Here is a 22,400-nt window from a genome sequence, read left to right on the forward strand (position 1 = left end):
CTGTATGTGGCATCCGAACCCTCGGCGGGAGCGCCACCGCGCTCCCAAACGGCGCACTGTAGCAGTGCGCCACCGGGCCGGCCCAAACATTTCATCTTTTAAAAAAGAGAGACACCATTAGGAAAGTGAAAAGGCAAGTCTCAAATAGACATTTTTCCAAAAAAGACCTACAAAGAGCCAACAGATATATGAAAAAGTGCTCAACATCACTACTCATTAGAAAGATGCAAATCAAAACTACAGTGAGATATTACCTGACTGGTGTTAGAATCACTATTAACAAAAAGACAAGAGATAACAAGTATTGACAAGGGTGTGAAGAAGAGGGAATCCTTGCACACTGCTGGTGGGAACGTAAATTGGTACAGCTATTATGGAAAACATCACGGAGGTTCCTCAAAAAGTTGAAAATAGAACTACCATATGATTCACTCCTGGGTATATATTCAAAGGAAATCAAATCAGTATGTTAAAGAGATATCTGCACTCCCATGTTCGATGCAGCATTATTCACAATAGCCAAGAAATGGAAACAACCTAAGTGTTTGTCAACAGATAAATGAATAAAGAAAATGTGATCACACACACCCACACACATATGCATACACGAATATTATTCAGTCTTCAAAGAAAGAGACACTGCCATTTGCAACAACATGTATAAACCTGGAGTATATTATGCTACATGAAATAAGCCAGACACAAAGAAAAATACTGTGTGATCTCACTTTTATGTGGAATCTAAAAAAAATGTTGAATACATGGAAACAGAAAGTAGAATGATGGTTACCAGGTGTGGGGAAGGCAGGAAACGGGAAGCTGTTGGTCAAGGATACAAAGCTGCTATTTAGGATGAATAAGTCTAGAGATCTAATGTACAGCATGATGACTATAGTTAATATTGTATTTTATACTGGAAACTTGCTATAAGAGTAGATTTCAGGTGCTCATACTGCAAGAAAAGGTAGCTATGTGAGAAGACGGACATGTTAAATTTTTCACTACAGTAGTCATTTCACTATGTTTATGTATATCAAAATATGTCATATGTGTTAAAATATGCAATAAAAAGAAAGAAAAGAAAGGCAATTTGCAGACTGGAAAAAAGATGTGTTCACTACACAATATGACAAAGAACTTGTAACCAGAATATATTAAGAACTCCCTAAACAATAATGAAAAGGCAGACAATTCAATTCAATTAAAAAAAAATAGAACAAAGACTTGAACAGGTACTCCACAAAAAAGGATATCCAAATGTCCAGTAAGCATATTAAAAGATGCTCAGCATCACTACTGTAGGTAAATTAAAATTATAGCTTCAATGAGATATCATTGCATCCACCAATCTGGCTAAAATTTAGAAATCATTGAATGCAAAGTATTGCTGAGGATATGGAGGAATTGGAACATTCATACATTGTTGGTGGAAATATAAACATGTAAAATCACCTTGGAGAACTTTATGTATGTTTACATAAACATGGGTAAACACATCCAATCACATGGACAAACATGCCCATAGAAGACTTAGTTATAGTGGAACCAAACAGGAAAAAATCCATATCTTCGTACAGCATCATACTACATAAAAAGTGGAAAAGAATAAATTGCTGCTACAAGCGACAAGATGAATGAATCTCCCAGACATAATGTTGAACAAAAGAAGGCAGACCTAAAAGAGTATATGTTGTATGACTCATTTATATGAAGTTCAAGAAGAAGCAAACTAATATTGTGATAGTAGGTTGATGGGAGAAATATTGTCTTTAAGGGGGAACGGAGGAAACTTTTGGGATGTGGGAAATATTCTGGGTCTTGATCTGGTGGGGTGGTGGTTATACATTTTAGAAAAGGTGATTACTTTTAAGAATTATTGCACTGAAGATAAGTACTAAATATGTATAAAACCACACTATCAATAATAAATACATTAATTAATTGAAATAATTTATTAATGACATGGGCTTTCTTTGTGAATATCAACATTCTGCTATTCCAAAATTCTATAGTTTTGTATGTCTCACCCGTATTTTTAGGCTATTATCTTATCTATCTCTGTTAACCATAATCTTTTAAACATTCTATTCTGAGCATCCTGAGCTGCATTAACAACAACAAAATAACTGGATTGGAAGTATATGTAAGGAATAAGGAAAGAATGATGACAGTGGGCTTCTTGTCATGCTCAGGTAAGCCTCGTTATGCCTTGTGAAGGCAGCATTCCCCAAAGTGAAAGGGACATGTCACAAGAACTCAGGAGCCAGCTTGAAGGGACTTGCATTGGCCAAATCTGGGACAATTTGAACACAGAAAAATGATGAAGTTCACTAATGAATAATAGATGATTAAAAATAGGTACTCAAATATCCTGATAATAAATGGATAAACACTGGCAAAATTAAATAAATAAATAAATAAATATATAAATGTAGGAAAGGGAGGCCTCTTGCTTACAGCAGAATGCTGAGAGCTCACTCGTCGACATGGAGGGGGTGCTAGAGTCAGAAAATCATCATTTTGCAACCACCGTAGTAAAGATAAGCAAGAACCAATAATGGATGCTTAATCTAGGGGGAAATGTTGATGATGAGCAGGATATTTTCATTGTCTTAAGTTTCCCCCCTGTACACACTTACTAGTTTCAAGATATAAATTGTACAGCATCTGGACTGAGCAATCAAAATTATCATCACCCGTGAGGGACAGAGGGACATTGTGTGCATCCAGATGTGACACCTAGAGAAACACATACTGTCACCTTTGGAATATTTCAGCCTCAAACACATAAACCTGAGTCTAATCATGAGAAAATGTCAGGCAACCCCCAAATTAGAAATGGTCGGTTAAAAAGAGGGAGAGAAACTGTAGCTTTCACAAATGACAACTTTCCAAAAGACAAATTAAGGGTGTTGCAATGTTCCAGATTAAACAATGCAAAAGAGACCTGACCCTACACTGGACTCTGTACTGGACCCTAACCTTAGACTCATCTGACCATAGACTGGATTCTGTCCTGGAGGGGAAAAATACTATGAAGAACATTATTGGGCCAACTGACAAAATTAAAATGCAGAGAGCAGATGAAATTAAAGTATTAATGTCACATTTACTGCAGCTGATAGATGTGCTGTGGTTGTGAAAGAGACTATCTCTGTTCTTAGGAAATGTACACTCAAGTATTGGGAATAAAGGACCATAGTGGATTAGAAAAAAACTATATATATATATTTATTAGATTACATATAATCACAAATATAATCATATATAAAAATGCACACACACAATCATGCATATATATCCTTTCTCTTTCCCCCTTCTCTCTCTTTAGATCTATTTACATATGCATTTGTGTGTGCATGTGTGTTGTATACATATATATACAGAAATATGAAGGTACCTCAAAAAGTTCATGGAAAAATAGAATTAAAAGGTAACACACTTTTTGAAGTAGCCTCATATATCCACAAACACACTTTTACACTCCTATCTAGGTAGACGGATAGTTAGATATACACAGACAGAGACAAGAGAGAGAAAATGGAGTAAAATGTTATCTATTGGTGAATCTGAGTAAAGACTACATACATGCTATTTGTACTATTTTATTTTTGCAACTTTTCTGTAAGTCTTAAATTATTTCCAATAAAAGTTTAAAAGTACTAGTAAAAACATGTTTTTTCCTTTCTATTTAGGAGAGTTTCCGAAAGTTAGAGATGAAGGCCCACCCTTACTTTAAATTTTTCTGAAAAATTAGCATTACCAGGTATTGCCACAGGTTGTGGACAAATATAGTCTTAATATCGAGGATGGTCTGGGCCGACCCTGTGGCGCACTCGGGAGAGTGCAGCGCTGGGAGCGCAGCAGCGCTCCCGCTGCAGGTTCAGATCCTATATATGGGTGGCCGGTGTGCTCACTGGCTGAGCGCGGTGTGGGCAACACCAAGCCAAGGTTTGCGATCCCCTTACCGGTCACAAAAAAGACAAAAAATAAATAAATAAAATATTAAGGATAGTCTGTCCTGGATTTACTGGAGGCCTTTGAGTTTTTGTTAAAAAATTGATTCTGGGGTATTATAGTGAAGCAGATTAAGAATCTCGGCTGGATAGATGAAGTATATTTTACTGTTTTACATATTTGAGTTAGAAATATAAGAACCTTTACATGTTAAACCCAGTACAATGTCACTAATTACAGTGACAATATTGAAACTCAGTCACGTAGAAAATACTAAATGTAAACAATGAGGATGAATGTCATTAACTATAATATCAACCCAATTTACATTAGTAGCTTGTAGCCTGCAAATCCTAAATAGGTTTAACAAAAATATACCGAAAAGGTTTTTGAACTTTTTATACAACTAAATTTAGTACATAGATCTTGCAACCTTCTCTATTTTCTATATGTACTCATACTTTGCCATCAAACCAAACACCTGAGGATTGTTTTCTTCTCTCTCTTTTAAAAAATATCATTACACAATGTAAACATTTTTTTTTGGCCCTTTACCAATTTCTCCCTAACCACCTCTCCCCTGGAATTGTTATATCTGCATCTCAGTTCTCTGCTGCAACTTGTTATTAAAGGAGCTGTCCACTCTACAAAGTGCTGACATTAATTCTCTTTTACATGGGGCTGATTTCATGGGGTCCACAAGAAAGAGTGGGTGGCTGCCTTGCTTTTACCATTGCTTCCCAGGATTCTGGCTCCACAGTGTTCCTATTGGCCGCAATTCAGGTCTTTCATGCTGCACAACTTCAAGGGTACACCGTTCACATCACAGTCCACATGAATAGAATTGTGGAGTGGTGAAGTCCACCTCTTGTACAGCCACACCCCAAAAGAGGTGGTTTCCCAGAGAGATGGATTCACTCCTGGGCATTCAGGCCAGCCGAGTTTCCTATAACAGTATGGGTCCAATATTGACTTTGCTTTAACTCTTCTTTAAGGCTTGAATACCTAACTTTTCTTGAATTGATGCTTGGGTATAGATGTATGCAAGACTATTCAATAGCTACCCTAACACTGGCATTTTGACTTCTCTCCCAGAGGGCCATAATTTTGGTCTATGCAAAATTATACCTAACTTAAGAATTACTTGATGATATAAAACATATTAACAAAACTCGTTTAAGTACAGAAGCCATATTCTCTCTTCTGAAAAATTTCTGCTCCTATAAAGACTTATATGTTGTAATGGCCAGCCTTCAAAGTGGTCCCCAATGACCCCCAACTCATGCTCTTGTGTAGTACCCTACCACATTCAACCAGGGTAGGTCTCTGTGACTACTAGAATATGGTAGAAGTGATGGTATATCACTTCTAAAGTTAGGCCATAAATGACATAGTAGCTTCTGCCTGCTTTCTCTTTGAGTTGCTTGCTTTGGGGAAGCCAGCTGTGATGTCATGGGGACATTCAAGCAGCCTGTGGAGAAGCTCACATAGCAAAGAATTCCTGCCATGTGCCATGTGCGTGAGCCACCTCAGAAAATCCAGTCAAGCCTTCGGATGACTGCAGCCCTGGCCAATATCCTGATTGTGACTTCAGACCCTAAATCAAAACTGTCCAGGTAAGACACCCCCAAATTCCTAGCCCACAGAGACTGTAAGATAATTGTTTGTTGTCTTAAGCCACTAAGTTTTGGGGTGACTTGACATGCAACAATAGATAAATAATACCCATGAGTCCTCAGAAGACTCAGAGCATCAGTTACGAATATTTAGTTGCTATCTGTGTCTATCAGAAAACCCAAATCTTAACCAGTGTGATGGATCAATTAGCAAATCTTAAGACAGAAGATCCAAACAAAAATTAAGTGACAGTACAAATCTCCTCAGGGGAAAACCTTTCTTTTCCTTCTCCTCCCCATTTTTGCATATCTAAACTCTGCTCATCCTCAATGGCTGAAATGTTTTTATTTCCACTCCCAGTCCAGCACCACTGTGAGGATGTACTATCTTCCTCTTTATCTCTGCTTACCTTGTGGCACCTTGTAATTTTCACTTTGTATGAAGATACAAGCAAAGTAATGCAGATTTTATTTCCCTTCCAGACAGTGTGAAGTCATGATTAACAGCACAGGTTTTGAGGTGAGCCTTCGTAAGTTTCTATCCAGGTTTCATACTCAGTAGCTGTATGACTTCATGCAAGTCACTTACCTCTTGTGCATCTCCCAAATGGAACTAACATAATACCTGCATCTTAGGGTTGCTATGAGGATTCAAACATATAATCTGCGTAGTCTTTGGCAAAGAAAATTCCTGATAAACATTTATTATGTTAAAACTATTATTACTAGCCAGCTCCAAATGAGGCTGTGGTTGTGAAATTAAACCTTGGCATAATTCCAGAGCTTATTAGACCTTGTAAAAAGTTAGTGTGCTCTCCAAGCTTTGGTTTCCTTATATGTAAACTATAACTAAAATAAACTCTCTCATTGGATCTTGGAGGATAAAACATTATATAATAAATGTAAAACACCTAACACAGAGCCTGACAAATGGTAGGCGGGCAACAAATGTTCGTTGCTTTCTTTCCTCCCAGTTTCTTAAAGTAGAACTGTACAGAGTGGCTGGGGGCTGGCTGCTAAAACATGCTAGATGCAGAAAAGTAAAATGTGCTTCAGGCTTTGTGTGTCGAACTGAGCTGGACCTAAACCCAAGCAGCTTTCCATCACTTAAATGTGGAACATGACTGGTTAAGATGTACAAGTCACTTTTCCAATCTTGTTTAATCATACTGGTAATATGAAGCCTTATTTATTTTGATTTCATATTTTCCACATGGTTGGTTTTCAGTAGAGTAGCTGTAATTAATGACATGATTTGAAATATAAAGGATCTAATTCATGTTTAGTGTACAAATGGGTGACATATATCTGGACATATCTTTGCGTGGCAAACTCCTGGGCTTGGTTACTTGCACAGTAAACTCAAAGGCAAAGGCTGTGGGCTTGAATGCCATTTGAGCCCCATATACAACAAGAGAGCAGGGTGTAGAAATATGGGCATGAGACTAGACATCAGAAAATTGGGGTCTACCTCCCACTCTGCTACCATCTAGCTGTCTGGTTTAGATAAGTCAAATCTCTCCGGAAAGGCAAGGTGTTGTAGGGTAAAGCCGTGAGGTCAGAAAGATTCATGTTTGAATCCTGGCTCCACTTCTTCATAGTTGTGTGATATTAGGTCAGTTTTTTGATTTCTCTGAGCTTTAATTTCCTACTAATTGGGGGCAATAATATCTAATTCATCAGTTTGTGGTTTTGAATGAAATGAACATGCATAACAACTGGTATATGATAGGTATTTAATAAACAATATCTGCTTTTTCTTTCTTCCCTGAGCATCAGTCTGACCACGTGTAAAATGAGCCAGTTGAATTAAGTCCCTTCCAGTTCTAATGTTCTATTATTGTAGTAATTGTACAGTTAAATGCAACATTAAAAAGATCTGGGTGCTTGCTTGTGGTATGTAATGAAATGTTGAATCTGTCTATAACAAAGCCAAAAGCATATCGTAATTTTGAAGGGGTGAAAACAATTTTTAAAGGTATGGATCTAGGAGAGAAGACCTGCCCGATATAGATTATATAGATACTTTATTTGCATGTTGTTGTGTCTGCAGATGGGCTGATTACAGTGATTAGATCACAGTATTAGTCAGAGATTCTGTCTAGTAAATAACGGCAGAACAGATCCAGGGACATCAACCCAGCTGGCAAAGACACCCTTTGGGCCAAAACAAAGCATGGTTGACCTTTCTCTCTTAGTCCAAACTGTGTCTGATTATTTCATGCATCATTTAGAATCATCTACTCCAAAGTAAGAAGAATCCTTTAAATTTTTAAAATTAAGACAGAGAAAAATTAAATGTAATACATCTGAGGAGCTTGATTTAGGTTAAAAAAAAATATGTATGTGTGTGCGCATGTGTATGAAAAGAATGTGAGAATATTAACCAGATTGTAAACAGTGCCTATTTTTAGATGATGGAGCTAGTTACGTTTTACTTTGTTGTTTGTATTATTTAAGTTTTCTATAATTATTCTGTATTACTTTGGTAGTGAAAGACAAAAATGAGTTATGAGTATCATAAGAAATTCTCATGGGGACTTAGGCAGATTGCCCCCTGCCTTTCCTGCAGAAATTATAAGTAAATCACATACTCCGCAATTCAGCCTAAGGGACGGAAGTCCTACCATCCCATGGTGGTAGTGTCCCAAGGAAAAAGCGGTAAAGAATCCTTTTAAGAACCTGAACTTAAGAGTGTCATTACATAAAATTTTACATACATATAATTACATAAGATTAAAATCAGGATTGTAATTCTGCCTTTGTTGCTAATAGCTGTACGACATTGGAAGGGTATTTCATTATTAGAAACATGGATTACTTCTTCTGTAAAATGAGGATAATAACATATACTGAATAAATTTCCTTTCTGTGGATCAAATGAGACAATAAATACAAAGCCTCTGGCACACAGTATGAGTATCCGTACTCATTTCCTTTTACAAGATCAGTGTACATATCCAGATTATTGAGCTAGCACCAAATATGGGTCTCATGGTATGATATTTATAGGGTGATTTTGCTTTCCAAAGACAAGAATTAAGTTGGGCTAAGTCAAATAGTTTCTTCTCTGCCTGTCACCTATCAAATTTGGTCACCACACAGAGAACAACCAACTAAATGGAACAGAATATCTTACTGCATAGGTTCAAAAGAAAGTAAGATCTATTTTTAACCAGCAATAGCGGAATCTCTTTTTTCCCCTTTTATGCAACATTCTATGACAAGCTATAGTTCTATAAAGTGGTTGAGTTGCATTGAGATTTTTTTAAAAATATTGTTTTCTTTAGATGACCTTGTAAGTGTTAACTCAGAATATTGCTTCTTAGGAAAACACAAGCCAGAATTTGAAATAATCTTGGTAACTGCAAACATTTGGTTCATGTAAATATTTCAAACGGACTATTAACTTTAAGTACTAGTGCTAGGGAGAAAATATTGTATTTATAGCAAAAACATTTAATTTAGAAAAAATATATTTTCTTTAAACAGACTCCCAATCTTCTAAATAACGTGAAAGCAAATTTAAAGGCCCCGTGGAACCACATTTTCAGAGGGAAACGTAAAACATGTTAGTGAAGCTACATTAGAAATTAACTAGGCACATGAAATATTTCAGATGGCTTTTAAAGATCTCTGTATCAAGCTTTAGACCCATAGAACTTATTCCAACTAGTAATCTATGCTTGGATAGTCCATAGGATCTCCAAATTCAATATGCTGTCAATTGAACTTCTCTACCCTTTCTCCCCCTCCCCCCATCTTTTCTCTTTCTATCTTCCCTCTCTTATCACACATCAGTGTGTCCAAGTATAACACCTGGGGATCCTCTAAAGTACCCTTCTCTCATTTTCTGGCCACTCTCTCCATCACCGCATAATCTGGAAAGAATCCTAATATTTCCAGGATCCTCTCCCCTTCTGAATTCACTCGTCAGTCCCCTTTCCAGGCTGTCTTTACTTCTTTGGATCACTGTCCCCTTTCCAGGCTGTCTTTACTTCTTTGGATTACTGCAGTAGCCTCCTGATGGTTCTTTTTGTATTTAGTCTTACTCCCCAACCTGTCCTCCATATTTGTGACCTTTATAAAAACAGATCTGACAACAGATCTCCTCTGTATTAGATTCTTTAGTGGATCCAGTATCAGCTTTGGAATCCCTTAGTTTAGATACAAAGCTTTGCATGTGTTGGCTCCTGCCTACTGTTCTAGTCTCTTCTCTTGCCATTCCCCATGTCTACAATATAACCTTTCAGTCTAGGCATAGTATAGCAGTTCCCCTAATGTATCATATTTTTCATATGTTTATGCCTTATCGCATGTATTTCACACTGCCTAGAATATTCTTTTTTCTTCTCCCCCAGTCTAACTCAAATGCAAGTTAATTGTCATCTTGTCTTGGATGCCAACTTGGAAACACACCTATGTCTCTGATAAACCGATCAGTACAGTTTAGCTTACGTTACCCAGGGGTAGGATTGTTTTGGATTTTGTTAGTAATTTTATTTTAAAATCAAAGTGTTGTTGCTCTTTCTTGTTATTGTGATTTAAAGCAGTTTCACATTTCCAAAGGGCTTAGAAATTTGAACTAGGAATAAACAGCATCAGAGAGGAAATGGGGTGAGGGATCTCTCTGGGGTAAGCTGAAGCTCTGCCGCTTTCCTCTGATGCTTGACAAAATTAAAGCATAATTAACATAATTGCTAACACTTATTTAATGTGTTTTAGGCACTTGATACTTTACTTAGTGCTTTATATTTTATTTGTTCAGTGTTTCCAAGCTTCAGTCATTCCTGTATCACTTTTATGCATTGTGCTACAACCAAGTGCCATCTACGTTATTATTTACTTAAGGTTTTTCCTTAAATGGACTTTAATCAGCCTACTTTTTCCTATATTGCTTGTTTTAAGCAGTAGTTCTTAAGTATACAGTGCTGCTTATATATTGTATACTTCAATTGAATTTTTTTCCATTTTCATTTTTCTAAAACACAGTAAAACAAATACTTTATTATTAGAAAAGAGTTTGTATATTATGTGAAAATTTTATATTGTACCCCAGTTTGTGAAATGCTATTTTGTTTCACTTAATCCTCAAGATAATCCTCTGGGTTCAGAACTCTTATTACTGTCATTTTCATTCAAAAGAGAAAAGTGAGACAAAGAGAGATTAAAAGACTTGGCTAAAGTCACAAGCGAGGAAGTGGAAATAATAGTTTGAACTCAGAGCTGCATGGCTCTAAAACTCAAGTTCTAAAACACTATAACATTCCTCAGCCAATGTATGAAAATATTTTATTCATACCCCCAATTTCGTTTGTAGTGAAAGGGAAAGAAAGTAAATATAAAAAATTTAAATAGTTGTGTGGAGTTGATTTTACTCTCCAACTTTTTTGGCCAAAGTCTTTGATATTACCCTTGTTTTGCTTCTATCATTGAAAAAAAAATACATAGATCTTGAAGATAATCTCTCTGTTCAGTCGTCGTATTTCAGAAGTCCAATTTAATACCGATATTTATTTAGTGGCATTGTGTAAGTGTGCCTGCCAAATTTCTGACTGAGAAATTCTTTAACATACTAAAAGTGGTATGGGCCATGAGCTGCTTTGGATGTGTTCCACATCCTTGCCTCTGCCAGCCCAGGCACAGAGGGTGGTACTGAAAGTCTTCGAGAAAACAGATTGGTTTGGGCAAATGAGGGAGAATTCTTTTGCAAGCACCTGAGAATGGTTCATGCTAACTGGGCTGGATCTGATGCTGGCTGAGTGTGGGCTGCCTCTAATCCGCTTTCTCTTATGCCTTATGTGAGAGCAGGAGTTATTAATTGGAATTATTTTGTTGTATTTTAACTTCATTTGCTTCCTCTCTGTAGTCCATTCTCTCATTTTCTCTCTCTTCCCCTTGTCCCCATGTCCTACTTTACATATGGGCCCTGAATTACAATGCATGGCAAGGCTGAGGCACTGGCACTAAGTGCAGTGGGAGGCTGGTGCAGACAAACTATGGGCACCAACAATGCTACTTTGTGTACCAAGAATTGTCCTCTTCCAAGGGCGCGCTCCAGAAACGGAGCATTGGATTGCACGGTCATCTACTCATCTACAGAATTGGTGGGCTGGCTATCTCTGCAATATTTTTCCTTGTGATCTGCCTTCATTCTCTTTGTCATTTGGAGAGCCTGGATGTGATCAATGAGAGGTCTGAAATGCAATGTGTGTGAGGTTAGGAGGGTAGGCTTAGTGGTTAGTTTGTCATCCGTGAGGGAAACATCGTGCTGCTTCCTGACTACAGTTATAGAGAAGAAAATTTAAAAACCAAAATACAAGTAGTTGTTGAAGGTGATGGCTTGAGCACAATAAAAACAAGATGTGTGGCTATTAAAAAATTATCATTTCAAGCACTTCTCTGCAACAAGGGTCTGGGAAATAGTATGATTACATGTAAACGACTTGGATAATGAACCAATAAAAATGTGGTGATTTTGCTGTGCTGGTCCTAGCAGGACTCTGAGGGGCAGGTGGAAGGACACCAGACTGGTGAATGGGAAAGTTTATAGTCTGATTGGCAATCATGTCCCAAATGAGGATTGGGTTTTCTTGCAACCACTATTCCTTCCCTGGTCCTTCCGGAGCAATCAGACCTGCAGGTCCAGATATGAGCCACGCCTAAGACCATGACATGAAGGTCTCAGGGACAGGCATGGAGGAGGAAGACAACCTGGCACCCTTGAGCAAGACTCCTAAAACAGCAAGGCCAGCCTTTCAGCGAGGGGTTCTCACTGTGTGTTTCCACTGCGTGGCTTTGGTGGGTATCTACAGCCGCCTTCCTTTGAGTGTGGCTGGGATCAGGAGTGTGAATGGTAGATGGTTTGAGGATTAATCAGCCAAAAAGTATGAGGACTAGACTAGGCAGTAAAGCTCTAAAGAAGGGAGGGAAAAAGGGATCCAATTAAGGTGGAGCTCAGAGCTAGTTTCCTGAACATGTTCAGAGAAGCTTTTGAATTGATCTCAATGGAGCTCATCACAGTCAAAGTTAAGTGGTCACCTAATCCATAATTCTACTTTTATGCAGAATAAAAATTCAGTCATCACAGACCAGTGTATATTAAAAAGTCCTCATAAGAAGGATACCATTCAGGGATCCCTAGAAATCTATTTTGAAAGGTTAATTTTCTTTAATAATATACCTAAAGTCTTCCTGTTATATTTTCTTTTTGCTTTTAATTTTTAAAATTTCTTCCGCTTTATAGGCGATGTAGCAGAGTTGATGACTTTCTTCCATTTCCTAGATCTCTACGTATTTCAACACTATTGTTACATGTCCCTCCCTTCAGTCTTATGCAGTCTCCACTTTCAACTGAAGATTTTAATTTTTTAAAGGTCTCAGGAGGTTCTATTCTCCAAATCTTGAATCAACAAGTTTCCCTGAATCCAAAGTTTTTCTTTGTGGTGCAGATTTAAGCCTTTTCATTCCATCAGTTCAATAGAGACATTTAATAAATCTTAATGCTTTTGTTGTATATTAACGATGATACTAGATACCAAGGAAAAGGTACTTAAAGAGATCAGGATCGAGGTAGGTAAGACACTTAAGTAATAATAAAACGATAGTATTGATAACTAATTAAAATAACAGCTAATGAACTAAACACTATACAGGAATAGCTCATTTAATTCTCAAAAGCCCCTGTGGAGTTGGAGCTAGCATCATACCTATTTTGGTAAGGAACCTGAGACTTGGAGAAGTGGAACCACTTTCTGAGCTCATGCATCTACGGAGTGGTGGAGGCACAATCATGTGACATGACAATGGCTACAATGTGGCATGAACAGAATGCTATGGGAGAATAACCTGGAAAAGTCAGGCCACGCTTCAAAGAGGAGGTGACAGTGGGACTGGGTCTTGCATAAACACAGGAAAGGAGAGAGCATGAGCGCATTGTGTTGGTGACTATTGTTAGTGATTTGCTACTGAGTGCGACCCAATGTCTTTGTCTCTCAGGGCTATGTTAAGAAGTCCCAGAGGCTCAGAGTTTAGGTTTAGAGAACATTGAACTGAAAGCTAAAGATTCAAAAGCCAGCTGTTATGACAGATTTCACAGGGTGGGCAAAGGGTGGAAGTGGGAGGGGGTTTGAGGGAAATGATTGAGAGAGGGGGTTTTAGTGAATTCCTCTCTATTTCCAGAAACAACTTAAAGCGACTCAGCAGCTCACTGTGGCATTCATCACTTGTCAAAAACTGGCATTTCCCTTTGTTTAACAAGACAATGTAGAAAAGGTGCATTATGATGAGTAACAATGACTACAGCGCCTGGTTCTAATGCCAAGAGTTATTTAAAATGATAAAAGAGGGGAAATTGTTAGCAGGAGTCATAAATTTGATTGTCTAGTGACTTTAGTCAACGGGCCATCTTCTAATGTACTTTCCCTTTAGAAGGTAATTTGAATGTCCAAGGATATTGATGATCTTTGAGAAAAAGAAACCTCGTGCAGCGGAAAGGGCATGGGTGTGATAAGATGAGATCTGGCTTTCTTTTATAAGCTGTGTGATTTGGGCGTGTGGCTGAACCACTCTGAGCTTCAGCTTCACTATCTCTGGAAGTGTGATGTCATCACTAATATTAACTTCACTGACCTGCAGGATTGATTTTATCAACCTGACTGGCTGAGAAGGTGCATCTGCCCAATAAGCAGCATGAGGCCTTAAACAAAACAGCTTGGGCTTTGGAGGCAGACATACTTGATTTCAAATCCTGGCTCTGCTACTGTCTAAACATATAGCCCAGGGCTGGCCTGTTGGTTCAGCTGATTAGAGTGTGATGGTGATAACACCAAGGTCCAGGGTTTGGATCCCCCGTACTGGCCAGCCACCAAAATAAAAAACAAATGCATAGCCCTTTCTGAAATACTTCACCTTCTCATTGTGTCATTCTTTAGTTTTGTCATCTGCAACATGTGCATTATAATTCCTACATCCCAAAGTTTCTTTGGAGATTAAAGGATACAATGAATATGCAAAGCGCAGCCCTGGTACGTGGTCCTTTACTGAAGTCCATTTGTACCTTTCCAGTGTTTTGGATTCATTTGAAGAGGAAGACTAGATAAAGACTTTCAGGCAAGAATAGCTGCACAATGTGCTAAAACCTCCTGTACTATGAAATGGGAGGTCAATAGCTCTCAGCTCTGGCTGGCCCTTTGAATCACCTGGGGGCAATTAAAAGAATTCCCACGTGTGTGCTCATCCTGAGATCCCGATTTAATGGGTCAGCAGTGAGACTCCAGCCTTGAGGTTGTAAAAATTCTCCAGGTGTTTCTAATGTGCACTGGATTCAATCATTGTTTCTCAAACCTTAATATAAATTACCTGAAAATCTTGTTAAAATGCAGATTCTGGTTTTCTAGATCTGGGGTGGGGCCTAAAATTCTGCTGTCCTAACAAGCTCCTTGGTGAATCTGGCTGTTAGTCTGGGACCACACCCTGAGTAGCAAGTGACTGATATCCATAGGGTGGTTCTCAGCCTTCAGTGTTCATCAGAATAACCCACGGCTTGTTGAACACACAGCACTGGGGCTGGACTCTGGCCCTCTCAGGTTCTGTTTTAGTTGGATTAGGGAGGAGCCCAAGAGAATCAGTGGTCCATACTGTCCATTTCAACTTGAAAATCTCATGATGCTAATTTTGTGATTTTACAAACTAACTTCCCTCCCAGTTCAATTGTTCACTACAAAATTACAGTCTGAAGATTAGTGTGTGGAATTATCATCAGAAACCTGAAAGATGCGTGAACTCTAATGATGTGACATCCAGACCTGGCTGACCTTTGACACCATGTGCATCTTCAACCTCCAGAATTCTCCTTCTGAGTTAAAGGAGACCTTCACAGAACTCCCTGTGTCAGCAGGATTTCCTGTTGACCGACCTCTCACGCGTTACTCAGGAGAACATCTTTCACTGACAGGAGGCAAACCGAATGACCCTGGACTGTTTTCTGCTCTCTGCAACACATCATGCTTTCTAAAGTAGAATTCTGGGAGAGGATGTGATCTTCGCCACCTCAGTGTCAGACCAAGGAAAAGCGGAGACGGGAGAAAATAACAAGCTGCTTTATTCAGCAGAACAGAGCACTGATCTCTGAGAATCTCAGGGACTTCCAAAAGAATCTGTCCCATGACAGATTGCTTTCTTCCTTCTTTTTCATCTTCTCACCCTCCTGGATTCTTCCTTCACTAACTAGCTAAAACATCCTCCACTTAGGAGCAGGCTTTTGTCACTTTCCAAGAAAAATTAAAAAACAACTACGAGGGAGTCAAAAACATCATAATTCTGGAACTGTTGCTTTGGATAAACATTTTGCACATAATTGATATAGAAGGTGCTGTTTTCCTAGAACTTTATAAATTTGTAAATAAATTGATGTAAGGATAGTCAAGTGGGAAATGAGGGAGAAAAACTCAGATTTTCTTGCTTTCCCCTTTAAAAGTACTTACATCTGTTAGAACACTTGATCGGTCTGTAAAAATATCTGCAGGACAGTGAGAATGGACAACTCAACAATGCAATAATCACACAACAGTTTAGCTAAACAAGTCTTAGGTCATCCAAGTTCCAGGTACTCAACTCTGTATTGCAATCTCAATCAGACCTTTTTATAAAAGAAGAAGTTAACAGATTGTGGCTACTTGGCCTTACTAATGTCCTCTGCACTGGAGCTGGACTGGCTGAGTAGAGAGCTGCTGTGTGGTGTGGTTAAGCAGCAGCACAAGACCCCAATTATACAGATGCATTTCCCAGTCCCCATACTCCCTGGTCCTCAGAGCCCTGCCATTGCTTAGAAACAAACAGGCTTTAGTTATGCTAAAATGTTTGCATTTGGTTTGGAAAGGGAGGGCTGCAGGCCCTGGCACTTAGAGCCCTTTACCAGGAAAGACTGGGAGCCTGTGCAAAGTGGATGTTGCTGCAGTAGAGGAGCCCGTGCAATGCAGGGACAATCCCCAAGTAAGAGTAGAAGTGGAACTCCGGGAGGAAGGAGTCTCCTGGGGTGAGGGTCCTAGGTGGTGAGGCCCTGGGGAAGGAGCTGGAAGGAGACGGGTGCTCATCTTTACAATAAAATGAAGGATGCGATGGATGAGGATCACCAAGATGAGCTCTTACTGTTTTTCAGTTTTACTCTGATTTGGGTTTTGATAGGACAAGAAAAGAATCCCTGTGTTTTAAAATTTATTTGGAATTTCAATTATTTTTTTTTTTGCTAGAAATAGAAAAACATCTATTAGGCCACATTTCTTGTTTGCAAGACAGTGGCTTCCTTATGAAATCTTAAACAGAGGAGGGATGGCCTTTTGCCTGGGATGTTTATTTTATCGATTTGCTTATGTGTAGTGTTTCTTATGTGGCAGACACTGTTTTAAGCACTTTAAAATCTTTCCTCATGCATGCTCTTAACAACTTAAGAATTAGGCACTGTTATTTCCATTTTGCCGAGGAGTCTGTAACCACTGTGACATCCTGCCTCTAATGCTGAGGACAGTGTTTCTGTTCTGGGGTGGAAGTGGGGAAAACTGGACTGGTTGGACTGGTTGGACTGGTTTTTAAATGCACATCCCTGGACCCATGTGCTGGCCCAGTAACCATCACTGGAGCTCTTGCTTAAAATACAAACTCCTAGGCCTTACACCTGGATTTCTGCCTCACGGAGTCTGGGGTTTTGAAGCACTGCCCTGGATGATGTCTCAGGAACCCCCACCCCTCCTGCAACTCCAGGATTCCTTGAGCATTCCGGTTACCCTCGAATGAATGTGATGCCAGGGAGCAGCAGTAGCTTACACTACCACCTCCCATGCATTTTCCTCATCACCCAGCTCTGGTGTCTAAACCAGTCACTGACGGTGACAGTTCTGACCACTCCGACCCCAGCTCCATCTGCTGACAACCAGCAGGCTGCCTTGTATCCTCTGAGCCTCCCACACCCTGCCTGCTTTCCTTCCGTAAAAGCCCGGGGCGCACAGTCATGGGCTGAAACTGTCCCTATTGCAAGACAAAGTGGACATCTCTATTCTCCATAAATAACTGCTGCTCCCCTTTCTCTGCTTTGCCAACAGCCTGCTGTGCAGCGCAGGCAGACGACCCCACCACACAACATTATTTGCTCATTGAAGTTGAATGGACCTGATGTAACAATGTTTAAACTGGGGACTGGTGATGATGGGATTGAGCCTGGCCTCATGCCCCACGCCCTTCCAGCTTGCATTCTATTTCTGCTTCTAGCATCTTCTTACTGGCAGACCCAGAAGTGGCTGCAGGTGCTGGCTGGTCTCTCATTCCCTCGCTCTTCAGTAACATTTTTATGTCTCGTTAAGTGGCTGAGAGTAGCATTGTGACTCCCCACAGCCAGAGGCATGAGGAGAATTAGCTATTCTGTCACTTTTGCTGATTGAAGCTCTGCTAATGAGAAGTGACCCAAGCAAATCAACCACTCTTGGCTTTAAGAAGACTGGGTCATGCCCTGGAAAATGGGAGCAGAGAAGGAGGAGGCTTGCTCCTCGAGGTTGCCACAAGAAATTGGCTTGAGAGTGAGATACAACCAATTCAGAAGACCACTTGCGACAGCCAAGGCAGGATATTCCCACGGCCCTGTGTGAAGAACCCATCACCCTACAACACTGAAAGACACCAGGGTTATCAAACACTGCATTTTCTTCTCAGCTCTGCTTTGTGATTTCCAATAATTTAACTGTTTTTCTATTTAAACATAAGTACATTGTCCTCCTTCTCAGTGTACCATTTGGGACATGCCCATCATCAGGTTGCTTTGACAGAGCACCTCAAATATTCCATGGAAAATAGGAAATATGTTTTTAAAAAATCTCCTGCCTGTCAGGTGATCCCATAAAACACTCCAGCATCTTTCTTTAACACGGTGGCAAAACATTCTAAATACACCCACAGAACAAGAAGCAAACTGGAGCCTCAATTGTCCATCTTGTAATATGTAATAACAATGCACACACCGGCCACATCTCACAGCAGGTGCGTTCCTTACTGCTCCACGAATGTGCACGGTGACTTCTCTAAGGCAGTAACTGAATTAATCTAAAATAGAAAAGGCAGCTAGAGAAGCTCAGCACTGATCTCAGGAGCCCCTAATCCAGCTGAATTCCAGTCATCTAGGCCAGGGTGCCCTAAAATCTGCTCATAGGCAGTGGCTGCAAATTTAAAATTCTCCAGAGAGAAAAGCACCCCTGATTCTTTTCAGACACAGGCTTTGGATACAAGGAAGTGGGGGAATTGTTTTCTAGCATAGCTACCTGAGGGGCATTTGTGCCAAAAGTCAGGTATGTTGGTTTTGTTTTTTTTTTTTTACCACATCCAAGAAATGCGATTTATTTATTCTACTGTATACCTTCCTCGATTTCAGCAGCAGTTTGACAGAACTGAATTTAAATACCCAATTGTTGAGCTTTCAGAGCAGAGCTGAAACTGCTACAGCCTACACTGCACTGTTAATATAAAACCAACACATGATGCACTTTCCTCCCTTTCTCCATTTTATTACCTTGAGCTCCTTGACTGTAGAAGAATCTTTGAGCTGACTCAACATCCAAGAGTCTATGAGCAGACTCCACATCCAGAAAATAATCCATTTTGGGATAATCCATCCTTGCTCTTTCAAACACAGAGTTTTGAGAAGAAAAAATGTTCACTTAGATCCCTATAAAGAGGAAAAAAAATCCACAATATTTTAGACTGTCCTATATAAAGCATCTCTCTCTATATATATACTTAACATTTTTTAAATAAAAATATTCCATCATAATATCCAACTATTTGACTGACATTTCCAATTCTAAAGCCACCCCTTGACATAGCTTTCCTATTGTATGAGAAAATGGAACATTTAGCCAATATTTATTAAAAGTAATATATTCCATGGGCTGGCCAGTTAACTCAGTTGGTTAAAGCACAGTGCTGTAACATCAAGGTCAAGGGTTCGGATTCCCATACCTGCCAGCCATACACACACACACACACACACACACACACACACAGTAATATATTCTACTCAGGAAAATATTACAGATGATCCAGGCTAAAGAGAGATAACATACCAGTCTTTCCTTCTCTGTATTAGCTGGAAAATACACTGTTAAATTCACATGCTGTCAGTTTTCAAAAGGTCTGTGTGATAAACAGCATCATTGAGCATCAGCCGTTCTGTTGATCCTCAGTTCCATTCAGGGACATTAGGATTCCCCTTGAGCAGGGAGAACTGCTTGGGAATCTGAGCTCTGTTCCTAGACGCCTTGTGTTCATGACACACTCTAGCATGTTTGCTGTAGGAATGCCTGGAATTCCTCCTTTTTCAGTGGTTCCCTCCAGCACATTTTATAAAGTGCTACAGGATCGTCACCTGCCTGTGCCTGATGCAGGCTGCCTTTGGGAACAAATTGTGGTCTGTAGAACAGCAACTATTATTGTGGCATTGCAATGATCCTCATAATATCCTGCACTAGCCTGCCAGGCAGCGAACACACTTCATCAGAAAACATTCAGCCTGTTGGATTCCTTTTTTTTTTTGAGCCTACGTAGGCTTTCCCTGATACTTGCAGAAATGAAGTATCTCTATTAATGCAGGATATTTTTTTTTTGAAAAAAGTCATAAAGCAAAGTCATTAAAATCAAGCTCAGAAGACTAATCCAATTGGTTTTTCTTTCTAACCATACATATTTTAATGTAAGAAACCAAGTCCAGAAAGAGAAAACTTTAAAAAATACCCAGAGGTACCCAAACAGCAAATTATACTTACTGCAAAAAAATCAAGGGCTAGCTGTCGGCAGAAAAACAAGAGCAGTTTCAGCCAGTGTCTTTGATACCAATAAATATTCCTGATGAAAGCAAACAGTTTTGATTGTTTGATTAGAGCAGTGATGAATAATACATACCGTCCACTGGACTTCCTTTTTCAGATAAAATGGCCAGAACTCGTTACCGTAGCAACAGAAGGTGACGCCAGCCTCAGCCTCTCTGAACCCTCCCCTGTGAAGGAAGAAAATTACCAGTTTCCCGTGTGCAACTTTGGCAGAAAACCATCAAAATCTACATGTAATCATCACACAGGGCCATGCCCCACCCCACTCCCATCTCTTTTGCAGGGAAATGTCATAGTTATTTAAAAATGGATTTGTGGCTTAATGATTTATTTTTTATAATTTCAAGTTTCAGTTTGATTTGTAATTATAACAGAATAGAATGTTAAATGATTAAACAATATGATGAGCAAGTTGTCTAGAAATCATGGTAGGGGGTGGCTAATACTGACCTAAGAGTAGCAGGAATGGGAGGTGAATGGGGAAAGGCTATGTTGGCTAGCATATGTTAGACATCCCGTTATAATTAATACGCTGAACAGTCACCAGCATCTCGGCTGAAAATAACTCTCTTCCCTTCTGCGAATCAGTCACTGGAAGAAGCTGAAAATGCTGTCTGAAATTTCCCAGATTTTGAAAGATGCATTATAACATCGATCTTTTGGGAGATTTCCCCTTCTGTAAAGGAAAGCTAGCCAAAGAGATAAATGAAAAGAAGAGTCTTGAAGTTAGCAGCTACTCACCAGCACGTGTTGACCCTTTTCAACAGGACACCGCAGAGCATAAACGGAAGCTGTGCAATGCTTCTGAGCCTGCAAGCCCAAATGAACAGCTTCTAATTTTCCCTTCAATCTCGATTCAAGAGCACTGAGCAGAGGAAAGTGATGGATTTGCCCATTTTATACTGTGATGAAATGCAACCCCTAAGAAGAGATCTGAGTGGAGCTGCTCTTTAGAACACATTAGACTGCTAATTTAAGAAAATTGAAAGGTTTTGTTTTACTGTCTTTTATGTGTTCTTCTCTGCTACCCCCTCAATTTAATTTGCATTTAAAATGATTCTCATGTCTCCTCGGCTCTCCAAGGTGTGGAGTACTTTCTCAACATGAAGTCTGCTCCAGTAGGGTTTGGTGCAACACCACTTTTATTTGGAGCTGCAAAACAAGGTGGATAATTATAATTGCAAGCTGTTTTCTGGAGTGAAATACAGAGGGCACGTTTGATTTCACCTGCTCCCTCTTCTGTGGCCTTTCTTCCTCTTCCTTGCCTCTGATTGCTTGGTCAAATCTCCAGCCCAAATCATGTCAATCTGTCTAAAACACATTCCTCTCTGTCTGAATGTAACAAAATAATCCAATCACAAAAATAAACTTTGGTTAAATACCTCAGGTTATTCTGGTTTGATATCCTCCCTACCAAACCTCAGTAAGGACTTTTAGGCACAATTCTTTGCAATCTGATCATAAAGGGCATGATGACAGCCAAGTACAAGCCCTTATGAGTTTCCACAGCCCTCTTGCAACCTTTGTGGACCGGGCAGAATTGGTAATGATGTGGTGCACGGCGTGTTGGTTGTGAAGAAAAGAGAAGCTACATTTGAGAAGTCTTGAAAGGAAGACCATTGGACACTCCTTCCCCATATACGTAGCTCTGCTGGCTGCCCTTGAGACAAACCAAATTCTCCTGCTGTTTGTCTTATGAGCTGGTGTTGCTGATAGTCAAGCCCAATGATAGATGAAGCTAAACCTCCCAATCGTATGCCCTTGTAGGAAAGTCAACTTTGTACTCTGAATTCTCAAAGCTTTGCTCAGACCCAAAGACTTACTTCTTTAAGGTTACATTTCTATTCAGCCCCCAGTGGAGACATGCTGATCACTTGACATTTACTAGAGGAGAAAGCTGTCTTCTGGTTCTTTTCGCTTACAGTAAGGTGTGGGCGACAGGTTCTGAACTCTCTATTGTGAT

General features: G+C 39.5%; 1 protein-coding gene across 1 annotated transcript in view; it reads right to left on the reverse strand.

Annotated features, from left to right (window-relative positions):
* LOC103587220 (phosphatase and actin regulator 1) overlaps positions 1-21,359 on the reverse strand; it is a gene marked incomplete at its 3' end in the record, with an annotated part of 334,588 nt that extends 313,229 nt beyond the window's left edge. The window contains exons 1-3 of the mRNA XM_008568660.1: positions 21,179-21,359; positions 20,511-20,604; positions 19,123-19,278 (exon numbers count right to left, since the gene is read on the reverse strand). Of these exons, the coding sequence (XP_008566882.1) occupies positions 19,123-19,225 (103 nt within the window). The remainder of the gene's footprint in view (positions 1-19,122; positions 19,279-20,510; positions 20,605-21,178) is intronic.
* Positions 21,360-22,400: the final 1,041 nt, after the last annotated feature.

This window comes from Galeopterus variegatus, unplaced genomic scaffold (genome assembly GCF_000696425.1).
Source record: "Galeopterus variegatus unplaced genomic scaffold, G_variegatus-3.0.2 Scaffold430, whole genome shotgun sequence".
NCBI lineage: Eukaryota > Metazoa > Chordata > Mammalia > Dermoptera > Cynocephalidae > Galeopterus > Galeopterus variegatus.